Source organism: Neoarius graeffei, chromosome 26, assembly GCF_027579695.1.
Source record: "Neoarius graeffei isolate fNeoGra1 chromosome 26, fNeoGra1.pri, whole genome shotgun sequence".
NCBI classification, from domain to species: domain Eukaryota; kingdom Metazoa; phylum Chordata; class Actinopteri; order Siluriformes; family Ariidae; genus Neoarius; species Neoarius graeffei.
The window spans coordinates 30,891,468-30,915,227 of record NC_083594.1 but is presented as its reverse complement, the minus strand read 5'-3'; the positions used below and the strand labels follow the sequence as shown (position 1 = coordinate 30,915,227).

The window sequence follows — 23,760 nt, the reverse complement described above, 5'->3', positions numbered from 1 at the left end:
GTGCAAGGAACGAAGTAAATGACTCCGTCGTCTTTATAAGGAGTTTAAGTTGCAACAGATCCCCAGTGTATTTCATATGAAAAATGTGAGTTTTTCAACATGAAAAGATGAACTTCATATCTTCAAGCCAACCTGTGATTTTCTTTTTATTATATCGACACATTCACAAACAAAAAGTATCCAAATTTATCAAAACAACTCACTCATCGATTTCCTCACGAGTGACATATAGAGATTTATGTCATGGTTTTGGTTCTCCATGTCCTGGATGGAGCTCAAATGAAAAATACGAGTGGTATATTTCCCAGTAAAACACTCGTGTCTGTGTAATACAAATCAGTATGAGCTAGCCAGCTAACCGGTGGGCTATAAAGTGAATACAGCTTCTTCAGGATCTGTGTCTGCTTTCAGTGCAAAAATAAACAGAACATCTTGCCACATTGTGTCCAAAATTAATTTCTTGCTTATAGAATTGTTGTATAAAAGTGATATCACACTTGAGGTTGTGCTGTACATCAGCATGGCTGTGATTAACTACAGTCGATTATCCATGACTGAACCACAGCTCGGCTGATATTCAGGTACACCAGCATGACCTCAAGTGTGATCTTGCTTAAACGAGCGCTTGCTTGGAACTTTGTTACTGTAGTTTTGCAAAATGAGTTTAAAACTGGAGTTAACAACCTTTCACAGATTCTACATGTTTGACACTGTGGTTTTAAATACGTACAGTACCACACAGAATGCTTGGACACACCTAATTCAGTGTTTTTTCTTTGTTCAAATTGCAATTTCACACTACATTTGAAGTCTCCGATTCCTCTCTTCCTTTCTGTGCCGTCTTTTGAATTAAACAGAACCAAACTCATTCATCCAGGCCTCATACTTTTTCAGGTCAGCAGCAGAAACAGACTTGGAGATCTTTTTGAGTGCAATTTCAAAGTCCTCCATGGTGACAGGCATCTGCAACTCATCTTTGGACAGTGCTCGAATCTCCTCCGGGCTCAAGCCTTGAATCCTCCGACGCATTGCCATCATGGACGCATCTCTGTGCACACAAACGCAAACTGTTGAATGCTTTGTCAACTATAATAATATGAAGGAAATTCAGGCTGTTAGATTATACCTCCCTGACACCAACATTCACTGTCATTTTATGAGGTTCACCTTGGAAGTATGTACACTGCATACAGTAGTTAGTTAGTTAGTTAGTTAGTTATGGTTTATTTGATAGGGACAGATACATATCATGCAGGCTGTGCAACAGCCTAACAGTAGGCATCATAGCATTTATAGCCATAGGCTAATTTCCAATGCCCGTCCCTAGAAGGGCTTTTAAAATGATATAAAAAAATTTTTTAAAGAGCAGCCTATCCATTCATCCAGGCCATTCATTCAATCTAAAATACAGCCAATATACATATACATCCGTATACTAACCATATGTCAATGTCCATCCACATATCCATCCATCCACTAAATATAAAATTAATAAAAATGGTCAGACATTACCTACCTTTCTTTACACCTGCTCTACATAATAAACATACTATCACGAACACACATGCACACTCACTAATTCAAACACACACACTCAAAATTAACAGCCCCCATCCCCTAACCCACCAGCACACTTAAGATCACCACACACACACACACACTTAGGCCCTGTCCACACGGCAACGGATTCAGGTGAATCCGATACAATTGTTTATCGTTTCGGCCTGGCGTCCACACGGCACCGGCGTTTGGGTGCCCCAAAACGCAAACTTTTGAGAACGGGTTCCAGAGTGGAAAGATCTGGCAACGTTGCCGTTGCGAAGTCGTCTGGATGAGTAGAACGGATTTGTTTACGATGACGTCACAACCACATGACTGTGAGTGCTTCACGCCGGGTAGAAGTGTAACGAACTCGATGCGAGTTGTCAACAAATCCTATAACTTGGTTCATGAAACGCGCTTACAAAATATTTTCACTGAATATTTATTGTGTAATGGTGCAAAGTGAGAGAGAGAGAGAGAGAGAGAGAGAGAGAGAGAGAGAATAGCTTTTAGGGCAGAGTCAATCCCGCCAGCAAAAATAGGGAAAAAAAGGAGCGATCTCACCTCTTCAGATGTTGGTTTAAGTCCTACAATACATTCCTCAAAAAGGGCGTAGAAGAACAAATTAATCCATCAACGTGTAGCATTCAATTTATTCCGGACCATTAAAGACGCCGCCTTCCACGTAGAATCATACGTAATCCTCGCCGCCATATTGGATGGGTCAAAGCAGAGAATAAAGATGCCTCATTCATCTGCTGCGTTTAACTGTACCAACAGGTTTACCGTCCAAACGAGATCACATGGGATTACCTTTCACAGGTGAGACTGGAAAAATACTTTTCATTGTATTTGGTCATTATAATGTAATTTTACGAACAGATTTTTCTGACTTTGTGGCTAATATGAAGTCTCGCGCATAATAGTTTATGCGCATGCATCCTTACTTCTTCTATTGTTCTGGTGTCTCTGAAGGGACCGTCTTACAGCGCCCCTAGAGGTGTGGCATGTGTATTGCATCATTTTCAGCAAGCGTTGCCATATGGACCTGATATTTTACTGATCGTTGCCCATGTGGATGCGATATTTTTTAAAATAACATCTCGTTGCCGTTGTGTGGATGTAGCCTTACACACACAAAGTCGACATCCCCCACCCCATTCACCCAACACACACACACATGCATATTTACACATGGCTACATACCTGGTTGCTTTTTAGGAACTCCTTCATCTGACTCCTGAACCACCCATGACTATGAATGGCCTTGATTTCAGGGGGCAAACTATTCCATAAATGTAGTCCTTTAATTAAGAATGAGGACTGACCAAAGGATGTTTTACGGTGGGGTATCCTACAGTTCCCTGCTACAGCACCCGTGGTGGACCGCCCAACAACCTGCATTGGTTGGATAAGGTCACAGAGCACTTGAGGGGCTTGGCCATGCAGGCATTTATAGATCAAGTTAATATTTGACAAAGCAATATAATTATCAAAACTTAGCATGTTCAGGTCCCGCTGGACATCACAGTGATGAGCTCTTATTGGCCTCTTACCTAGGGTTTTCAACGCGTGGTTATAGAGTCTCTCCAGAGGTCTTACTGCTGAAAGACCTACCTGTGACCATGCAGTTATGCAGTAGCCAAGGTGTGAGAGAATCATTGAGTAAAGATATATGTTGGCTGCTTCAAATGATAAACAATCTAATTAGTCTGAAAGTGTACAAGTTCAGTCTAACTGTTTTACTGATCTTAATATGTTTGTCAAATTTGAGATGTTCATCCAATATCAATCCTAAGTATTTGACCTCTGTAACCTGACTAATTGGTTTGTCATAGATATTGATATTTAAGGTAGTTGGTGTGGGGCGCCTCCCAGAGGAAAAGCACATTGACACTGTTTTACTTACATTTAGCGCTAGACATGACCTGTTTAGCCAGTGAGCTACAGCCTCCAGTTGTTCATTTAATTTGTGTGATACTGCAGCAGCTGTTTTCCATGAACATATAGAACCACATCATCTGCATACATTTGAAAACCTGCCTCTGGACAGGAGTCAGGAAGGTCGTTTATAAACATACTAAAGAGCATCAGTCCTAATACCGAACCCTGCGGAATGCCAGTTTTGATTATTTGAAATGAAGACTTTGCATTGCTGATAGCAACACATTGTTCACGGTTTGTGAGATATGATTTAAACCAGGCCACTGTCTTTTCTGTTAAATTATAATTAAGTTTAGATGTTAAAATGTTATGATTTACCGTGTCAAATGCTTTTTTAAGATCTAAAAATACAGCCCCCACCAGGTTACCTTTATCTATAGATGATTTAATTTGCTCCAGGAGGAAGCAGTTAGCACTCTGGAGAATTTTGCTCTAAAACCAAATTGTAATGGATGTAAATATTTATTGCCTTCTAGGTGTTCCATTAGTTGTGTGGCAACTGCCTTTTCCAGGATCTTAGAGCAGGCAGGATGCTGATGGGCCAATAGTTGGTCACTTGGTCTGCCGCACCAGATTTAAATATAGGAGTAACCTTTGCTTGTTTCCAGGCTTCAGGAAACGTCCCACTTGTTATGGCGGTGTTTACCAAGTGGGTTAGCGGCTCAGCTAGTGCATTAACGTGTGTTTTTATAAAAACTATATCTAAATTAAAAAGGTCTTTGGAATAGGTAGTTTTTAACTTAATTATTTTTACTACTTGACTTTTTGATATTTGTTTGAGTTCTAACAGTTGGCCTGTCTTTGCAGCTATAGCTGGGCCAGACCAGACACTTGTCTTAAAAGTTCTGGCTATATCCTCAACTGACCCAACAAAATAGTTGTTTAGTGCTTGCGCAATTTCTCCATTGTCTGCTATAGTTTCATTCCCTATTTTTAATTCCTGTATGATACTTTGTGCTTTCTGTGGTTGTATTAGAGTTTTCATTTGTTTCCAATAAGTGAACTATTGCCCCTAGCCTCCGTTAAAAGTGTAATATAATACGTTGCTTTGGCTGTGCGCAATTCTTTAGTGACTATTACGGAGTCCTTTATATTGTGCGAGGGCAGTGTTTGTCCGGCTCTTTAAACACACTAAGTGCAAGATCACGTTGTTTCATGAGCTGTCTAATTGATAAGTCCACCCATGGAAGGGAATTTTTCCTTTTAGATTTTTTAGCCGGCTTGAGAAATTTAGACATTATTTTATTGATGCCATTCATAAATTCATTGCAACATATGTTCGGGTCTGTGTTCTGCATCACATCGTCCCAAGTTGCTTCGCTTAATTGACATTGCAGAATTGGTAGCTCTTGCTTGGATATTATAAGTTTGTCAGCGTTTGGTAATCCTATATTTAGACTGTAATTGGCAAAACGTTTTTTGGTCAACTTCCTAGCTGCCAAGATCATATGATCTGACAAGCCCGTTATGAGATTAAAGGTTTTTATTATTCGCTCAGTCCTATTTGTAAATATTAAGTCTATCTGTGATTGACTCGATCTAGTAATTCGTGTCGGCCCTTTAATTACTTGACTGAAGTCGAGCTTAGACATGGTGCTTTTCAGTTTACCTCTGGCTTTCTTATCAGCCCAGTTAATATTAAAATCCCCGAATATTATCACCTCTGTTTTATGAATAATGGCTTTAAGTATTTTCTCTAATTTTTCATAAAAAGTTCCATCATATATTGGCGGGTTATATACAACCAAGATGCAGAAATGCATCTCCGGGGATAGATAAACATTTAATCCAAGGCATTCAAGCTCGTCAAGGTCAAATTCGATTTCAGCACATCTGAAGGAATCCCTAATATAAACAACCACACCACCCCCTCTACCAACTTCCCTGTCTTTTCTAAAACATTTATATCCTGGCACATCAATAATAGAAGTTAAAATCTTGCTATGAAGACAACTTTCAGTGAGACATAAAAAGTCCAAGTTTGAATCCAACAGTAATGTTTTGATTTCGTCACATTTGGGGAGGAGGCTTCTAATGTTGAGATGCCCCCCAAACATACCCCTTGGTTTGGCAGAAGGGTCCCATATAACTTTGGCATAATTAACTGTATGAAAGATATTTGTTCGTTTAATCGTTGATTTGTTAAGTATATGCTTTATGCAATTTTTATGCGTTTTCCATTTGGGTCCAGTGCCTTTACAGATCATGCGGTTACATCCACACATCTCCGTTGGCAATGAGCAGACCGAGTCCTCAGGTCGCAATTCGTCTCCGGCTACCAACCCAACACCCTGCTGTTCAAGACAGTTCGTGTCTGCCTTGAGGCCCAAGGATCCCGTCACAAGGTCGGGAACCATGTTAGAACATTCGGCAACTCTGCCCACGATCAAGTTCTCGCTCATGGAGTGCTCCCCCACGGCATGCAGCTTGAGGGATGTGGGTCCGCAGCTGAGGCTCGAGTATAGGGCGTCGCTGGGTCCCGGATTCAGTTGGATATCGCCCGCCAACAAGAGCAGCAAGGCGTGAGTTAAAACAGTCTTTATCCAAGCACGTTTATTGTTCCGAATGTATTTGGCGTTCTTGTGACCCAGCTTGCAAGTTCATGTCTAGCCATTCCTAAATACACAGGTGAAGATGACATGACTACCAAAACCAAACGACTGTAGGCTAGGGTTTATTGGAAGCCGCAAGTCCGCACTTGAATCATGAGTAGGAAAACATTGTCTTTTAAACAGAGGCACCAGCATCAGGTATGCACAGGTGAGTAGTATTGGTATGTTACTTGGTAGCTTCAGATGGTGACGACGTTTGCCAGAAATCAGTCCATACCTTTTAAAGCTACTCACTCTGGGTTGAGGCGGCGAGTTGTTTTTCTTACATAAACGTAGAAAGTTGATATGTAGAATGTTGGCAAGTAGAAACCAGTATCTTACCAGTATCTGTCTCTGCCACCTGCGACGCATTCACCTGCGCCATCTTGTCTCACTGTACTGTCCAAAAGTCTTACCCTTTTTTTCATACAAACTTTATCGATTTCTATTTTATGACTTCTACATTAGGCGGCACGGTGGTGTAGTGGTTAGCGCTGTCGCCTCACAGCAAGAAGGTCCGGGTTTGAGCCCCGTGGCCGACGAGGGCCTTTCTGTGTGGAGTTTGCATGTTCTCCCCGTGTCCGCGTGGGTTTCCTCCGGGTGCTCCGGTTTTCCCCACAGTCCAAAGACATGCAGGTTAGGTTAACTGGTGACTAAATTGTCCATAGGTGTGAACGTGAGTGTGAATGGTTGTCTGTGTCTATGTGTCAGCCCTGTGATGACCTGGCGACTTGTCCAGGGTGTACCCCGCCTTTCGCCCGTAGTCAGCTGGGATGGGCTCCAGCTTGCCTGTGACCCTGTAGAAGGATAAAGCAGCTAGAGATAAGGAGATGAGAAAACAATGTTTGTATCTGAGCAGCATATTCCATAAGAGAGTACTTTTCAGATTAGAAAAGAAAACATAACGAAGGCTACTGGGTTTTGGTGCAAAATTAAGAAGAAAGTGTGATAGTCAAAGTGTCCAGAAGAACTGTGGCTGGTTCTGCAAGATGATCAGTAAAACCTACAGCTCATTTCCTTATCAAACTGCACTCATTGGACCTGAGACTCTTTTTTTTCTTTTGTTTTTTTTAAAGCAAAGGGTCATCTCACACCAAATATTGACCTTGTTTCATTTATTATAGCTTACTGATTACTGTTTATAGTATTTTTTTAATGCTGAAACATTTCATAATTTTTTTAAGTCATTTTTGGTCAACAGCATTTCTTTACATGTGCCTAAGACTTCTGCACAGTACTATATAATCACACCAGCTGTATAAAAAAAATGCTCCTGTTCTTTCCCATTCTATAAAAATTTAGCCAGAATATCTATGCCATGTTTTCAAATTTGCAACCAGAGTCTGCACACTAAGGACTTTCTACTTCTCCAGTCTACACAGTAGTGTGGCTGACGGGGGCCTTTCTGTGTGGAGTTTGCATGTTCTTCCCATGTCTGTGTGGGTTTCCTCCAGGTACTCCGTTTTCCCCCAGTCCAAAGACATACTGTTAGGTTAACATGGGATGGCTTTGGCCTAAGTGCCCCTGAGCAAGGCACCTAACCCCCATCTGTTCTCTGGGCGCTGTAGCATAGCTGCCTACTGCTCTGGGTATGTGTGTGTGTACTCCATGGGCGATTGCTCTAAGACAACGAGGGAGGCTCAGCCTCCTCTAAAAATGACGAACATCGTGTAGGATGAATTGCGCTAGGTTTATGTTATAGCCGACCTTATAACATTGCTATTTCAGATCCAGAATCATAGAAATACAGTGGGGCAAAAAAGTATTTAGTCAGTCACCAATTGTGCAAGTTCTCCCACTTAAAAAGATGAGAGAGGCCTGTAATTTTCATCATAGGTATACCTCAACTATGAGAGACAGAATGAGGGGAAAAAAAACAGAAAATCACATTGTCTGATTTTTAAAAGAATTTATTTGCAAATTATGGTGGAAAATAAGTATTTGGTCAATAACAAAAGTTCATCTCAATACTTTGTTATACACCCTTTGTTGGCAATGGCAGAGGTCAAACATTTTCTGTAAGTCTTCACAAGGTTTTCACACACTGTTGCTGGTATTTTGGCCCATTCCTCCATGCAGATCTCCTCTAGAGCAGTGATGTTTTGGGGCTGTCGCTGGGCAACACAGACTTTCAACTCCCTCCAAAGATTTTCTATGGGGTTGAGATCTGGAGACTGGCTAGGCCACTCCAGGACCTTGAAATGCTTCTTACGAAGCCACTCCTTCGTTGCCCGGGCTATGTGTTTGGGATCATTGTCATGCTGAAAAACCCAGCCACGTTTCATCTTCAATGCCCTTGCTGATGGAAGGAGGTTTTCACTCAAAATCTCACGATACATGGCCCCATTCATTCTTTCCTTTACATGGATCAGTTGGCCTGGTCCCTTTGCAGAAAAACAGCCCCAAAGCATGATGTTTCCACCCCCATGCTTCACAGTAAGTATGGTGTTCTTTGGATGCAACTCAGCATTCTTTCTCCTCCAAACACGACAAGTTGAGTTTTTACCAAAAAGTTATATTTTGGTTTCATCTGACCATATGACATTCTCCCAGTCCTCTTCTGGATCATCCAAATGCTCTCTAGCAAACTTCAGACGGGCCTGGACATGTACTGGCTTAAGCAGGGGGACACGTCTGGCACTGCAGGATTTGAGTCCCTGGTGGCATAGTGTGTTACTGACAGTAGCCTTTTTTACTTTGGTCCCAGCTCTCTGCAGGTTATTCACTAGGTCCCCCCGTGTGGTTCTGGGATTTTTGCTTACCGTTCTTGTGATCATTTTGACCCCACGGGGTGAGATCTTGCGTGGAGCCCCAGATCGAGGGAGATTATCAGTGGTCTTGTATGTCTTCCATTTTCTAATAATTGCTCCCACAGTTGATTTCTTCACACCAAGATGCTTACCTATTGCAGATTCAGTCTTCCCAGCCTGGTGCAGATCTACAATTTTGTTTCTGGTGTCCTTTGACAGCTCTTTGGTCTTGGCCATAGTGGAGTTTGGAGTGTGACTGTTTGAGGTTGTGGACAGGTGTCTTTTATACTGATAACGAGTTCAAACAGGTGCCATTAATACAGGTAACGAGTGGAGGACAGAGGAGCCTCTTAAAGAAGTAACAGGTCTGTGAGAGCCAGAAATATTGCTTGTTTGTAGGTGACCAAATAGTTATTTTACTGAGGAATTTACCAAATAATTCATTAAAAATCCTACAGTGTGATTTCCTGGATTCTTCCCCCCCATTCTGTCTCTCATAGTTGAAGTGTACCTATGATGAAAATTACAGGCCTCTCATCTTTTTAAGTGGGAGAACTTGCACAATTGGTGGCTGACTAAATACTATTTTGCCCCACTGTATAATGTGCTCAACCCAACTACAGTGCGAAATCATTCTGTTATAACTTTCCCCAGTTCACCTAATGTGTGCATGAGTTTTTTCCCCCTCGTGACAACACGATGCAGCCCAGCCTTAGTGGACTTCAATGGCATTTGGGAGCTATGCGCTTTTCAATATCAAAATGCAAGATGATTATTGGACAAATACTGCAAAAACGCCCGCCCACAGACTCCCACGGACTCCCAGCGGGAGGGACATGGCAAAGCTTTCCGCGAGGAGACTGGTGATTGGTGAAAGCGGCCGGATATTTTCTCTGATTGACAGCTCGTTTCAAATATAGACAGGCAGCGGTGAATTTCAGTTCAGTCCCATGCAGATTCGCAAGTGGTGTGGTGTATTGTAAGAGATCAGCTTACATTTCGATTTCATTCATTACATACGGTTTCTGGGGCGGCATGGTGGTGTAGTGGTTAGCGCTGTCGCCTCACAGCAAGAAGGTCCGGGTTCGAGCCCTGTGGCCGGCGAGGGCCTTTCTGTGCGGAGTTTGCATGTTCTCCCCGTGGGTTTCCTCCGGGTACTCCGGTTTCCCCCACAGTCCAAAGACATGCAGGTTAGGTTAACTGGTGACTCTAAATTGACCGTAGGTGTGAATGTGAGTGTGAATGGTTGTCTGTGTCTATGTGTCAGCCCTGTGATGACCTGGCGACTTGTCCAGGGTGTACCCCGCCTTTCGCCCGTAGTCAGCTGGGATAGGCTCCAGCTTGCCTGCGACCCTGTAGAACAGGATAAAGCGGCTAGAGATAATGAGATGAGATGAGACATACGGTTTCTACCAGCTTTAGTTTGTATATATTTTCATTGTAAATAAAGTGTAAATATAGTGTTGTCAAGTTTGCTATCTTAATTCCAGAAATTTCGTTTATTTGAGTGACTGAACTTGAACTTGAGGGGGCTAGTCAGCTAGCAAGAAAGCTGCGCACGGATGCCAAGCATTGTTGATTTAATTTTGGCAAAGCCATTTGCCAGTCTTCCTTTCAAGGAAAAAATTAAAATTAAAGAGCAGGGTAGACCAACGCCTCAAATTGACTTGGTGAAAAAGGTAGGGAATAATACTCATTCCTTTCAGCTCTCCTGGTACGAGAAAGTGAATTGGCTAACAGCAAGTGACCCACATCAACAACAGTAATAGGCTACTTTAGTAATATGTCATAGATAGACCAAAAATATAGAATCTATTTAAAATGTTTATACTGAGTATATTATATTGGAATATATATTTCTCTGGATATGAATTAAACACCTACAATTTGGAAAACATTTTTAAACAAAAACACAGCCGAGAACATTTCACACTACAGACCTGGATTAAAAGTGAAGGGTTATCAAAATTGTCAATAAAACATTTCTCAGTCAAAATAAGGAAAATATAGGGAAAGTGTCATTGAATGAAATGTGTGGCACCCAGCTCTATGTTTGGCTCCCCAAGGTCAGTGCTTGTGCCTATTCCAGAACACTCTGCTGTTACTGCTGAGGTTCCTGACAAAGAGCTGCTTTCAATAATGATCAATTTTTAAACATGCCACAATTTTAAAATATAAAATGTTAAAATATACCCCCAACATCACCATCATGTATATTGGACAGTAGGCTAATGGGCCAAAAGAACCTGTTATTTCACAGTTTGTGACCCTGCCAACAATCAGCCAGATCAGAGGCAAGAGTATGGGCAAAATTGATGTGTTTTTTCTTTTTTTCTTTTAAAATCTGGAAATATCTTAACCGACCAGCCTCCCCTGTTTGAAAGACTACCAGCCGCCACTGGTGTACTCATTGCTCACATATGTGACCCCTCACCGAATCCAGGGACACATGTCGGCCGAAACGAATCCGAGATAATCACAAAAGAAGCATTTTTTTTTTCGAAATTTGTGATTTTTGTTTTTTTCCATCATGTGCAAGTTGAGATCTTGAAGAATGCAATCAGTATTTCAGATAATAGATTGTTTTGTTGGAAAAGCATACATTTTTTGTTGCAAATTGTCTCGTTTTTGTCAGGACTGTAGCCTGCTGGGGGGTGTGGGTAAATTACCATATGGGCCATTCACATGATGATTTAAGTCTTTTGTTTGTTTTTCGCGAATCAGCTATAGGATACGGGCTGAGCGCATGGCTACTTAACTGCATACAGGCATGTGATTTCACTATGAAATGAGTTACTAAACAGAGCGCAGAGGAGCAAACACCGCGAAGCAAACAGACACTTGGTATTTACATCGGAGATAACCATTTCTAGCAAAAAAAAAAAAAAACACAACCTCATTTTCCAGATTGAATGGAATACTTGAATGATCGGATGATACACGGACCGTTCTAGGACTACATTCCATCGGATGCATTGGTGTGTGCAAGGCGACGTTTCTCTTTCTGATGGGGTAAGTTCATTAATCTAAGGCTGTGTGGTTATTTTTGCATGTAACGGAGAGTGTTGTGGTTTGGTTAAGCCTAGGTCACAACCGGACGTACGATTTTTTGGCCGTGTGATTTTTGGCGTTTCCCAAATCGCTGCGGGTTTTTTTTCGTGGAGAAAGACGCGCGTTGGCCATAAGTTTGTCTTGCAACCTGAAAAAAACGTAAGCGCCTGTAGAGTTTGTTTGACATGACAAAGAGCCTCTGCGGCCGGTCTGCGGCTCGAAAATCAGCACATCACACGCGCGCTCTCGTGCGTTTCATGCGCGCTCTCCGTGTGTTTCTTGCGTTTTTGCATGTAGACCGGCCGTAGGAGCGCGTACTGTACGGCTGGTTGTGACCGAGGCTTTACATGAAACTAGTGTTGTGTTAGTTGTGTCATCATCGTGCTATCTTTCTTTCTTACGGTGTGAGTAATTTTTCAACCACAAAACGTTAAAGTATACTTTAGGACTTATTTTTGTACTTCATAATTGTTTTGGGCATACTTTGCATGGAAGGAAAATTGACGTGGTGATCTTTGTTTACATGAAAGTAGTATCGTGCTAGCTAGTAGGGGGTAGAGCTTTCCTTAATGTCATGCAGATGAGCACCATTATGTGCCTGCCCTACACCCAGAGTAGCCGAGATGGAAAACTTTGAGGGCGATTTTCTCCCTTTTCTGTTTTAAGAAGTATACACTTTCAAAAGGCCACACATTCTTCAAATATTGTCAGATCTCCACATGGAAGGCATCATTGGAAAGCTTAGAAACTGTACTTTCTGAATCTGTCAATAACTCAAAATGCCCCCGGGCAGACATGTGTCCCTGGATTCTGTGATCTGCCACATGTGTGTTCACTGCTTCAGATGGGTTAAATGCAGAGGAGGAATTTCACTGTGCTTGAGTGTGCATGTGACAAAGGCTTCTTCTTCTTCTACCAAGGGGTGAAGTAACTGCTTTGGTAGACCTGCCCTAGCCTGGGAAATCCCATGCTGCTTTGCACAATCGTTCCGATCTGAAAAGACAGCATGGAAACTATGGTCTAAAGGCTCGCCTGAGTTAGGGAGCCAATCAGAGAGTGGGGAGGGGTGGAAAGACAGTGACGCGTACTACTCAACAAACGGAAGCTTGTAATTTATTTGGGACTGTTTACGGATCACATTTAACATGGCGGCGAGCGATACGAACCAAACTTTCGATCAAGCTTTGTCTTGCACAAACTGCAGTAATCGTTCGGTGCCATTGTTTTCCTATTTTTGTTTTGCCTTCTCTTTCTCTTTCCTTCTCTCTCTTCTTCGCCTCTTCGTCGCTCTAACTACGTCACCGGGTACAACTGCCATGATTGGTCATGGGCTACGTATACGCCAAATGATAGACATTCGCAATGTCCAATAAACGGCCATTGACAATCGTAAACCACACCTCCCCTACAAGAAATTCAATAGGCGGATTCCAGACCATATTTCACTTGTGATATGGTCTGGTGTTAACCAGACTAGACCTGCCCCCTTTTCTGGTCAAAATGGATCAAATTCTCTTTTTTACATCTACCTTCATTACTTACATCATCTTCATTAATATGGATCAGGGTAGTTCTTTGGTAACGGAATTACATTCACAGCAAAATGTGGTAACTTTTTTTAGTTGCAATACTCAAGATAATGGTATTAAATAAAATTTTCACACTGTAAAGGGTATCTTTTGACCCTAAAAAAAAAAAAAACAGCCAATTTTTCTATGTTTAACTCTGAATGCAAAATCAGAGTTGATGAGGAAAGAAAAGTCAGTAACAGAATTACATCAGAAAAAATTGAACTTTCATTTCTTAAAATTCAAACCAAGATTTCTCTGAAGCGACACTGCTATAATTGGGGTGATGATTTTAAAATATGGTTCTCAGTACATTTTGCCTTGGAGTCCAGACTTTAGCAATATCACTGAGCTGACAAGTTAAGGCAACCTTAATAATTTCATAACTTTGGTCTCTCTGCTGAAGAATTACCCGTCTAATAAGGACATTTATCACTTGGACATAAACTCAAAGTTCTCGGACAGATTAAACATGGTTTCAGGAGGAGAGGCTGGCAAAGACTGCAGTCACAGTGCACAGTGAGTTAAAAACCCATTATTTGGGACACCTACTTATAAAAGCTCGTTCTCCCTCTTGCTCCCTCTGTTTGCCTGTGAGCTTGTCATGTTTCGAGCACATTTTGTCATATGACATGTTGATTTCAAATTCATGTTGCTTAGTGGAGTAGCTAATTCAGACAAAGAATAAAACTGATACAAAATGTTTTTTTTTTCTCTCCATGCTTCCACGGAAGGCGATCGCATTTTCTGCTCTCCCTGTCCCTCCTTTTTTTCCCTGCTTGTGCTTCTGTGTCTTGTCTCGTCTGCTGTACTTTTTGAAGAGACTCTCCCTGCATTACTTTCTAAACTAAAAAAAGCATGGAACTGATAAACTGGTCTCCTAACGAAATTGACACAGTTTTCTCGACGAGAAGTTTGGGTTCGGGGGAACCCGTCTGTCCTGCCGGAATGTTTGCAGCTGGTTACACGATGGATGCGTGGGAGCGGTGGTGGGTCGTGTGCCTGGCGATTCTTTCTGTGGAGGACACTGAAGATATCTACCTATTCAGAACCATGATTACAGGACTTTTGCGGATTGGATTAGGCATTGCCCGGGTATATCGAGGAAATCAGACAACGGTGACAGCTGTTCAAAGCCCCACAAAGCTGCCCGATATGATTGGAGTGGTGGGCAAAGCTGTTGGCACTTGGACTGTGGACATTCAGAACTTTAACCACAAAATGGTTGTTATCTCGGAGCAGCTTTCAGCTTTGCAAGGAATACGTTTTTCGGAGATCAATTTGAATAGAATGGACGGAATGGACAGATATGGACAAGCGGTGTGGACGTGCAAAGACTGCGTCTGGAAAGACCAAACATTTCATATCTTACCGACATTCGGCTCCCTGAGACAGCACCAGCCTTGGTTCAGGCCATTGCTGAGGCAACATTTCCCCCTGAAGGTCACTGCCGGGAGACACTCTCGCATTCCTTCTCTAACTTTCCGCAGTCGCCATTTTTACCCCCAGTGTGACAAGCGGGTGCGTGACCAGCGCCTTCATGGCTGCAGGAGCGGACGGCTGCTTGCTTGCGCTGGATTACCTCCTCCCCTCCCCCTGATTCCCCCCCTCAAGTCCCGTGTTTAAAGTGTACTTGTGTTGTTGTTTGTGTTATTGTGTGCTTGTGCGGAGGTTTTTAAATGCTCCCACACTGTACTCCTGACAGGAGCATAGTGTGGGGGTGTTCTTTTTTTCCCCTCATCTTTCCTCATGTTACTAATGTGTTTCTTTTCTTTTATCCCTGTCTTCCTGTCCTGTTCCCCCTCTGTAAGGACAGGTTGATGGTAAATTTCACTGGTAACAGTGACAAAGGGCTCATTCATACATTCATAAGCTTATGGATGATATACAAAGTAATGTGTGTCTAACCTATGTACTGAGCGGTATATTGTATGTCTTGTAGAATAATATAAACAGCAATGAACAATGGTCTAATTCAAGTGCAAAGCAAAAGTAAAGCAAAAGAGTTCAGACAAGTTCAAATTGTGAAGCTGTACCACTTTTGGTCCATATTGGCCATGCAAATTATCCTGGGAGTGTATTGGAAGTGGAACTTCTGTGGTGCTCACATATTCCACTTACCATGACTCTGATGTAAAACATCTTATAAATACCAGGAAACAAGTCAACTGTTGCTCATGGTAGCTGTTCAGATGTTACACATATGTTTGATAGAGCACAGGTTTAAAAAAAAAAACCCTTTCATTTGGGAAATGTTTATACCATGATAGATAAGACCCTAGATACACATTTAAAATAATTTCTTATTGAAGCCTTGGATTTGAGAAATTCATTTCAGACAAATTAAGAGGTTTTGAGGACCTGCAGACTCGAACCCTGTACCACAACTTACTAATTAAGGTTAAAAGTATTAAGTCTTGTCCAAAATTGGCCAATTTCTGGTCTTGTTTTTTTTGTTTGTTTGTTTTTTTTAAGTGTTTAGTGAAGCCCTCAATATTACATTGAAACCCTGCCCACTGATAGCCACCTTTGAGGTACCTCTTATACCAGCCAGTCTCATGAAGAAAAATTCTGATGCTGTGGCTTTTGCCTCGCTCATACCCCGCAGGCATATCCTGTTACAGCAGAAAAGCCCAAATGCACCTTCTACTACATCCTGGTGAAGTGATTTAATGTCTTTTCTGTCATTAGAAAAAGTGAAATATTCCTTAAAAGGTTCAACAGCCAATTTTTATAAAAAAGACAGCAGCCTTTTATTGCAAATATAAATACTCTTACATCTCTGGACCCCAACTGATCTGATCTATCCCTTTTTTTTGAGCGTCTTGAGCATCCTTCTAATTTTATCTTCCTCCCCATTTTATTTCATTATGTTTATTTTTCTACCTGTTCTGTTTATTTATTTAGCTGTGTGTGTGTGTGTGTGTGTGTGTGTGTGTGTGTGTGTGTGTGTGTGTGTTTGTTTTGTGGGTGGGGGGGTTCTGTTTGTATTTCTCTGTTCTAGTGCACCTTAAAGGTAGACTGCCTTTCAGATTTTTCAAGTGTAGGTCATAAAAAGAATTTTCCCTGACACCCAATTGTTTTAAAAACCTCCCTGACAGAGTGCTCAGCCAGATGTTCCCAGCAGACCCTCACCATACGTTTGGGCCTGCCAGGTCTTTAACTCCCACCTTTGGGAGAGCTTCTCCCAGCTTCCAAGGGAGGTGGGGGACATTGAGTCTGAGTGGACCATGTTCTCTGCCTCCATTGTCGACGCGGCTGTTCGGAGCTGTGGCCACAAGGTCTCCGGTGCCTGTCGTGGCGGCAACCCCCAAACCCGGTGGTAGACACCGGAAGTAAGGGATGCCGTCAAGCTGAAGGAGTCCTATCAGGCCATGTTGCCCTCCGGGACTCCTGAGGCAGCTGACTGGTATCGGCAGGCCAGGCGTGCCGCAGCTCGGGCAGTTGCAGAGGCAAAAACTTGGAACTGGGAGGAGTTCGGCGAGGCCATGGAGGAGGACTATCGGTCGGCCTCAAGTAAATTCTGGCAAACCGTCCAGTGCCTCAGGAGGGGGAAGCAGTACTCTGCCAACACTGTTTACAGTGCGGGTGGGGAGCTGTTGACCTCGACTGGGGATATTGTCGGGCGGTGGAAGGAATACTTCGAGGATCTCCTCAATCCCACCGTCACGTCTTCCATTGAGGAAGCAGAGGCTGATGACTCAGATGTAGACTCGTCCATTACACAAGCTGAAGTCACTGAGGTGGTTTGCAAGCTCCTTGGTGGCAAGGCACCAGGGGTGGATGAAATCAGCCCTGAGTATCTCAAGGTCTCTGGATGTTGTGGGGCTGTCTTGGCTGGCACAGCTCTGCAACATTGCATGGCAGTTGGGGACAGTGCCTCTGGAGTGGCAGACCAGGGTGGTGGTCCCTCTTTTTAAGAAAGGGGACCAGAGAGTGTGCTCCAATTATAGGGGAATCACACTTCTCAGCCTCCCCGGGAAGGTTTACTCCAGGGTAATTCTCCAGAGAGGAGAATTCGGCCAATAGTCGAACCTCGGATCCAGGAGGAACAATGCGGTTTTCGTCCTGGTCGTGGAACACTGGACCAGCTCTATACCCTTCATAGGGTGCTCGCCCAACCAGTCCACATGTGCTTTGTGGATCTGGAGAAGGCATTCGACTGTGTCCCTCATGGTATCCTGTGGGGGGTGCTTCGGGAGTATGGGGTTCGGAGCTCTTTGCTAAGGGCTGTCCGGTCCCTGTACGAACGGAGCAGGAGTCTGGTTCGCATTGCCGGCAGTAAGTCAGACAGCCAGGGCAGGGCTGCCCTTTGTCACCAGTTCTGTTCGTAATTTTTATGGACAGAATTTCTAGGTGCAGCCAGGGGCGGAGGGAATCCTGTTTGGGAACCACAGGATTTCATCTCTGCTTTTTGCAGATGATGTCCTGTTGGCTTCTTCAAACCAGGACCTTCAGCATGCACTGGGGCGGTATGCAGTAGTGTGTGAAGTGGCTGGGATGAGAATCAGCACCTCCAAGTCAGAGGGCCATGGTTCTCGACTGGAAAAGGGTAGCTTGCCCTCTTCGGGTTGGTGGAGAAGTCCTGCCCCAAGTGGAGGAGTTTAAGTATCTCAGGATCTTGTTCACGAGTGAGGGAAGGATGGAGCGTGAGATCGACAGGCGGATCGGTGCAGCCTCCGCAGTGATGCGGTCACTTTACCGGTCTGTCGTGGTGAAGGAGCTGAGCCAAAAGGTGAAGCTCTCGATTTACCAGTCAATCTACATTCCGACTCTCACCTATGGTCATGAGCTTTGGGTAATGACTGAAAGAACAAGATCGCGGATACAAGTGGCCGAAATGAGTTTCCTTCGCAGGGTGGCTGGGCGCTCCCTTAGAGATAGGGTGAGAAGCACAGTCACTCGGGAGGAGCTCGGAGTAGAGCCGCTGCTCCTCCACATCGAGAGGAATCAGCTGAGGTGGCTTGGGCATCTCTTTCGGATGCCTCCTGGACGCCTCCCTGGGGAGGTGTTCCAGGCATGTCCCCCCGGGGAAGACCCAGGACACGCTGGAGGGACTATGTCTCTCGGCTGGCCTGGGAATGCCTCGGTGTTCTTCCCGAGGAGCTGGCCGAGATGTCTGGGGAAAGGGAAGTTTGGGCTTCCATGCTCAGACTGCTGCCTCCGCGACCTGGCCCCGGATAAGCAGAAGAAAATGAGATGAGACCCAATTATTTTTGTTTAGTGGACCGAAAGCTACTGAATTCGAATCACAGACTTCCAATTTTATTAGTTTTTTTTAAATAGAACAATTCATGAATTTAAGGCCAAGTGGCTCTAAATTCTCTGCTGTTTTTTTCCTGCTTCAACATGACCCAATTCAAGATCTAGGTCATGTATCACGTGGTGGGCTTTCCCCGTTCGTGCCAGGCATTGTGGGATACAAATTTGAAACAGGAGAGGAAAATCGAAGACGTGTGCGAATGAAACATGAAAGACCGACTATAGTAACAGACAGCGAGAAGAAAAGACGTTATGTTGTGAAGGAAATGAAACGCAGGACCAAACTAATAAATATCAGCAGTCAGCAAGCACCCCCGTGTGATCAGCTGTTCATTTAGTGACAAAATGATGTAACTTGTCGGTGCATGGTCAAGGTAAACCTGTAGATGGCAGACATGCAACACTGTGGATGCCAGCTGCCATAAAACCCAAAAGAAGAAGGTTAACCTGCACATGTGCACACAGACTTCCTCTGTCCGCTTAACTGCGCGAAGCGGGCAATTTCATGCACATTATTTGCTAGGGAATCCCCTCAAATTAAATAACTTCCCAGCCACAGAATAGCCTGATATTTTGTGAGATATTACAAAAATAAACATATAATCACAACGACCAAATTTCAAAGGGAACTAAATTTCACTGATTTTATGAAACAGAAAGGTCGTCTTGCTTTAAGAAATGGGAGCGGGGGCGATGGCGGCTGTGGAACACAACTTTGTATTTGTTATTTGTATAATGCTGGTCTCCATTAATTTTTTTTAGGTATTATGTCACTAACTAGTGTATTGGTAAGTCTGGAATAGGCTGACCAACTCATGTATGCATTTATGCTGCTGTACCTGCAAATGTTGGTGATGTCAGCGCCAGAGTAGTCCTCCATCTTCTCAGCGATGATGGATAAGTCAACATCAGGAGACACTTCCACCTCCCTCAGGCTAATCTTGAGCAGATCCACTCGCCCTTGTACTGAAGAGAGCAGTTACAGGTAGATAAAAGTCTTATTCCAGTTCTGGTAGGATGAGCAATTAGTATGAGCAGCGCACCCAAGTGAAGATGACATACTCATGAATACAACAGCAGACGCAATATTCAGTAAATGGAGCATACTGTGCAATGTGTAGAATGTGTCTGAGTTTATGAACTTAATGTACAAGTAAGACTGTCCAAGAAATAGATCCAATGTTACCAGTGGGCAGAGGAATATAGATCCTCTTTTCCAGCCTCCTCTTCAGGGCTTCATCGATGTCCCATGGAAAGTTTGTTGCAGCCAGAACCATCACCATTTTAGAGGGGTCATCATTTTCTGTCGCACCTCCTACACCTGAATAATAAATTCTGTTATTCACAAATAAATAAATAAAACCTGAATCTCTATCTATTGATCTGTCAATGTGCCTCTTACCATCCATCTGCACCAAAAGCTCAGACTTCACTCTACGACTTGCTTCGTGTTCATGTGATGTGCCACGCCTCCCACAAATAGAGTCAATTTCATCAATGAATATCGTGGTGGGGGCATAAAATCGAGCCTGTTACATATAACAGAGATTTTAAAGAACCTGCCAGACATTCCGAGAAGATACAAGAGACCCAAAACCAATGAAGCTGATCATATTTTAGGATTAAAATTAAGTATAATTCACTGATAAAGCCTCATTTGCTTTTGGTTTTTTAACCACAAATTCACAAAAGTTGACGCAGGGTCATTAATATCACAGGGCTTGTTTACCATTTCAAAAAGAAGCCGAACAAGTTTCTCTGACTCGCCACGGTACTTGGAGGTAAGTGTGGAGGATGATATGTTGAAGAACGTGGTACCACACTCAGTAGCTACAGCTTTAGCTAGCATGGTCTTGCCTGTACCTGGAGGTCCAACCATCAATACACCCTGGAAACACAGTACACGTAGGTCACAGATTCAGGGAAATGAAAGCACGGTGGCAAACATTTTGGAGCAAAGTATAATGAAGAAAAATCTTGCTTCATATATTTGTGTGTGTATTTATTTATTAATTCTATCTACATTCATTGGATATGAGCAATCGTATGCTCTGATTGGCTACGCTACTACTAGGATATCAACTCCCATACCATACTGTGAGTAGAGAAAAACAAAATGGCGGAGTGTGTTGCTGAACCAACCAAGGACGAAATAAAACCTCTACTTGAAGACAAAACCCCAAAAATACAAAAAAACCCGCAACAAAATATGGAATGAAAGTATTTGATGGTAAGAATGTATCTTTTTTTATTTTTCAAGAATTATCACAATTTTTCACAAATTGCTACTGGCATTTCGCTGGTTTGTTTACGTTCTAAGCAGAAATGATTGTCAGACATTTTGTATAAAGATTTTATTTATTGAAATTGCAAAAAATAAAAATGCTCCGTTTCTCAAAATCCAATGAATGTGGATAGAATAAAACAGTTATTCCACTCAATCTCGTCGTATATGGCTTATAGCCAACTCGATGCTACACGCCTCGTTGGCTATCAGTTCATGTATGACTCGATTTTGTGGAATAACTGTTAAATTTTATATAAAGACACGAGTGTTTTTCATCCGAGCTCCATCCAGTACATGGAGAACCAAAACCGTGACATAAACCTCTGTCACTCGTGAGGAAATCGATGAATTGTTTTGATAAATTTGGGTACTTTTTGTTTGTGAATGTGTCGATATAATAAAAAGAAAAATCACATGTTGGCTTGAAGATGAAATTTATCTTCTCATGTTGAAAAACTTGCATTTTTCATATGAACTATACTGCGGAGCTGAGTGACAGATTTCCTGATATTTCACTCTGGTGAAGTCACTCTAAGTGTTTTCCCACTGACTAGATGCACGTTGGCAAAATGGTGAACCAATTCAAAATTAAAATTCTTTCGTTTAACTTGTGTATTTTTTTTTGTGGATGTGCTTCCACGGAAGGCGGTCGCATTCTCTGCTCTCCCTTTCCCTCCCTTTTTTCCCTGCTTGTGCTTCTGTGTCTTGTCTCGTCTGCTGTACTTTTTGAAGAGACTCTCCCTGCATTACTTTCTAAACTAAAAAAAAGCATGGAATTGATAAACTGGTCTCCTAACGAAATTGACAGTTTTCTCGACGAGAAGCCTGGGTTCGGGGGAACCTGTCTGTCCTGCTGGAACGTTTGCGGCTGGTTACACGATGGACGCATGGGAGCGGTGGCGGGTCATGTGCCTGGCGATTCTTTCTGTGGAGGATATTGAAGATATCTACCTATTCAGAACCATGATTACAGGACTTTTGCTGATTGGATTAGGCATTGCCCTGGTATATCAAGGAAATCAGACAATGGTGACAGCTGTTCAAAGCCCCACAAAGCTGCCTGATATGATTGGAGTGGTGGGCAAAGCTGTTGGCACTCAGACTGTGGACATTCAGAACTTGAACCACAATATGGTTGTTATCTCGGAGAAGCTTTCAGCTTTGCAAGGAATACGTTTTTTGGAGACCAATTTGAACAGAATGGACAGATATGGATGAGCGGTGTGGACGTGCAAAGACTGCGTCTGGAAAGACCAAACAATTTATATATCTTATCGACATTCGGCTCCCTGAGGCAGCACCGGCCTCGGTTAAGGCAGTTGCTGAGGCAATATTTCCCCCGAAGGTCACTGCCAGGAGACGCTCTCGCATTCCTTCTCCAACTTTCCGCGGTCGCCATTTTCATCCCCAATGTGACAAGCGGGTGCATGACCAGCGCCGTCATGGCTGCAGGAGCGGACGGCTGCTTGCTTGCCCTGGATTACCTCTACCTCCCCCCCTTACCCCCTACTCCTAATTGCCCCTTCCTTTCCCCCCCTTTCAGTCCCATGTTTAAAGTGTACTTGTCTTATTGTGTGCTTATGTGCAAAGGTTTTTTAAATGTTCCCATACTGTACTCCTGACAGGAGCATAGTGTGGGGGGGGGGGGTTTCTTTTTTTTTCCTTATCTCTCCTCATGTTGTGTTTCCTTTTCTTTTATCTTCATCCGTCTTCTTGTCCTGTCTACCCTATGTCAATTGTATGTTGTATATGTACGGACAGGTTGATGGCTAATTTCGCTGGTACATGTGACTAGTGACAACAAAGGGCTTATCAATAATATAAAGAATATTACATTGTGGTGCAAAGATATGAAGTTTATCTTCTCATGTTCATAACACTTAAGAAAGCTACAGTTGTGGTCAGAAGTTTACATACAGTGACACAAATGTCATCTTGGATATGAATGTCATGGGCTTTCACTAATTTCTTTGAACTGTGTTTTATTTTTTCTGTTTCAGAATGTACAGTATACACCTTTAATTAAAAAAATAGAATTTGGTGCACAAGTTTTAATTTTCTTTGGGTTTTCTGAAATCAACACAGGGTCAAAAGTATACATACAGGGTCAAAAATATACATACAGTGCACCTAATATTTGCATAAAATGTCTCTTCCCAAGATTCACCTTGACCAAATATTTTTGTTTACCATGAACAAGCTTCTAGCAGAATTCTGGTTGGATATTTCATGACTCCTCATGGTAGAATTGGTAGAGTTCAATTTTTTTCTTGGCATGGACTCAACTTATAAGCACGGTCCAGATATATATTCAATAGGGTTGAAGTCAGGACTTGTTTTAAGCTTAATGTTAGCCTGCTTTATCCTCCACAACCAGCTCTGATGTGTGTTTGGGTTCATTGTCCTGTTGTAAATCCCAAGTCGTGTTCAAGTTTCTGATGGTTTATAATTCTGAGGTAGTCCTCCTTCTTCATTATTCCATCCACTTTGTGCAATGAACCAGTTCCACTGGCAGCAAAACAGCCCCAGGGCATGATGATCCTATCACCACCACCAGCTGGTACAGTGTCTCTCTGTACATGGTGGTCACTGTAGCCAAACAACTCAATCTTTGTCTCATTTGACCATACAGCTATTCTTCAGAAGGCTTTTTTCTTTGTTCGTGTGGTCAGCTTCAAACTTAATTAAGCTTGAATGTGTCAATTTTGGAGCAGGGAGTTATTTCTTGGATAGAAGTCTCTTATTCCATGGTGATCTGAACTGTA

At 42.8% G+C, this 23,760-nt stretch overlaps 1 protein-coding gene across 1 annotated transcript in view; it reads right to left on the bottom strand.

Moving 5' to 3' along the window:
• Positions 1 to 306: 306 nt before the first annotated feature.
• katnal1 (katanin p60 subunit A-like 1) overlaps positions 307 to 23,760 on the bottom strand; it is a 55,997-nt gene continuing 32,543 nt past the window's right edge. Inside the window, exons 6-10 of the mRNA XM_060910869.1 lie at positions 20,438 to 20,596; positions 20,111 to 20,237; positions 19,895 to 20,029; positions 19,548 to 19,674; positions 307 to 1,048 (exon numbers count right to left, since the gene is read on the bottom strand). Of these exons, the coding sequence (XP_060766852.1) occupies positions 850 to 1,048; positions 19,548 to 19,674; positions 19,895 to 20,029; positions 20,111 to 20,237; positions 20,438 to 20,596 (747 nt within the window). The 3' untranslated portion in view covers positions 307 to 849. The remainder of the gene's footprint in view (positions 1,049 to 19,547; positions 19,675 to 19,894; positions 20,030 to 20,110; positions 20,238 to 20,437; positions 20,597 to 23,760) is intronic.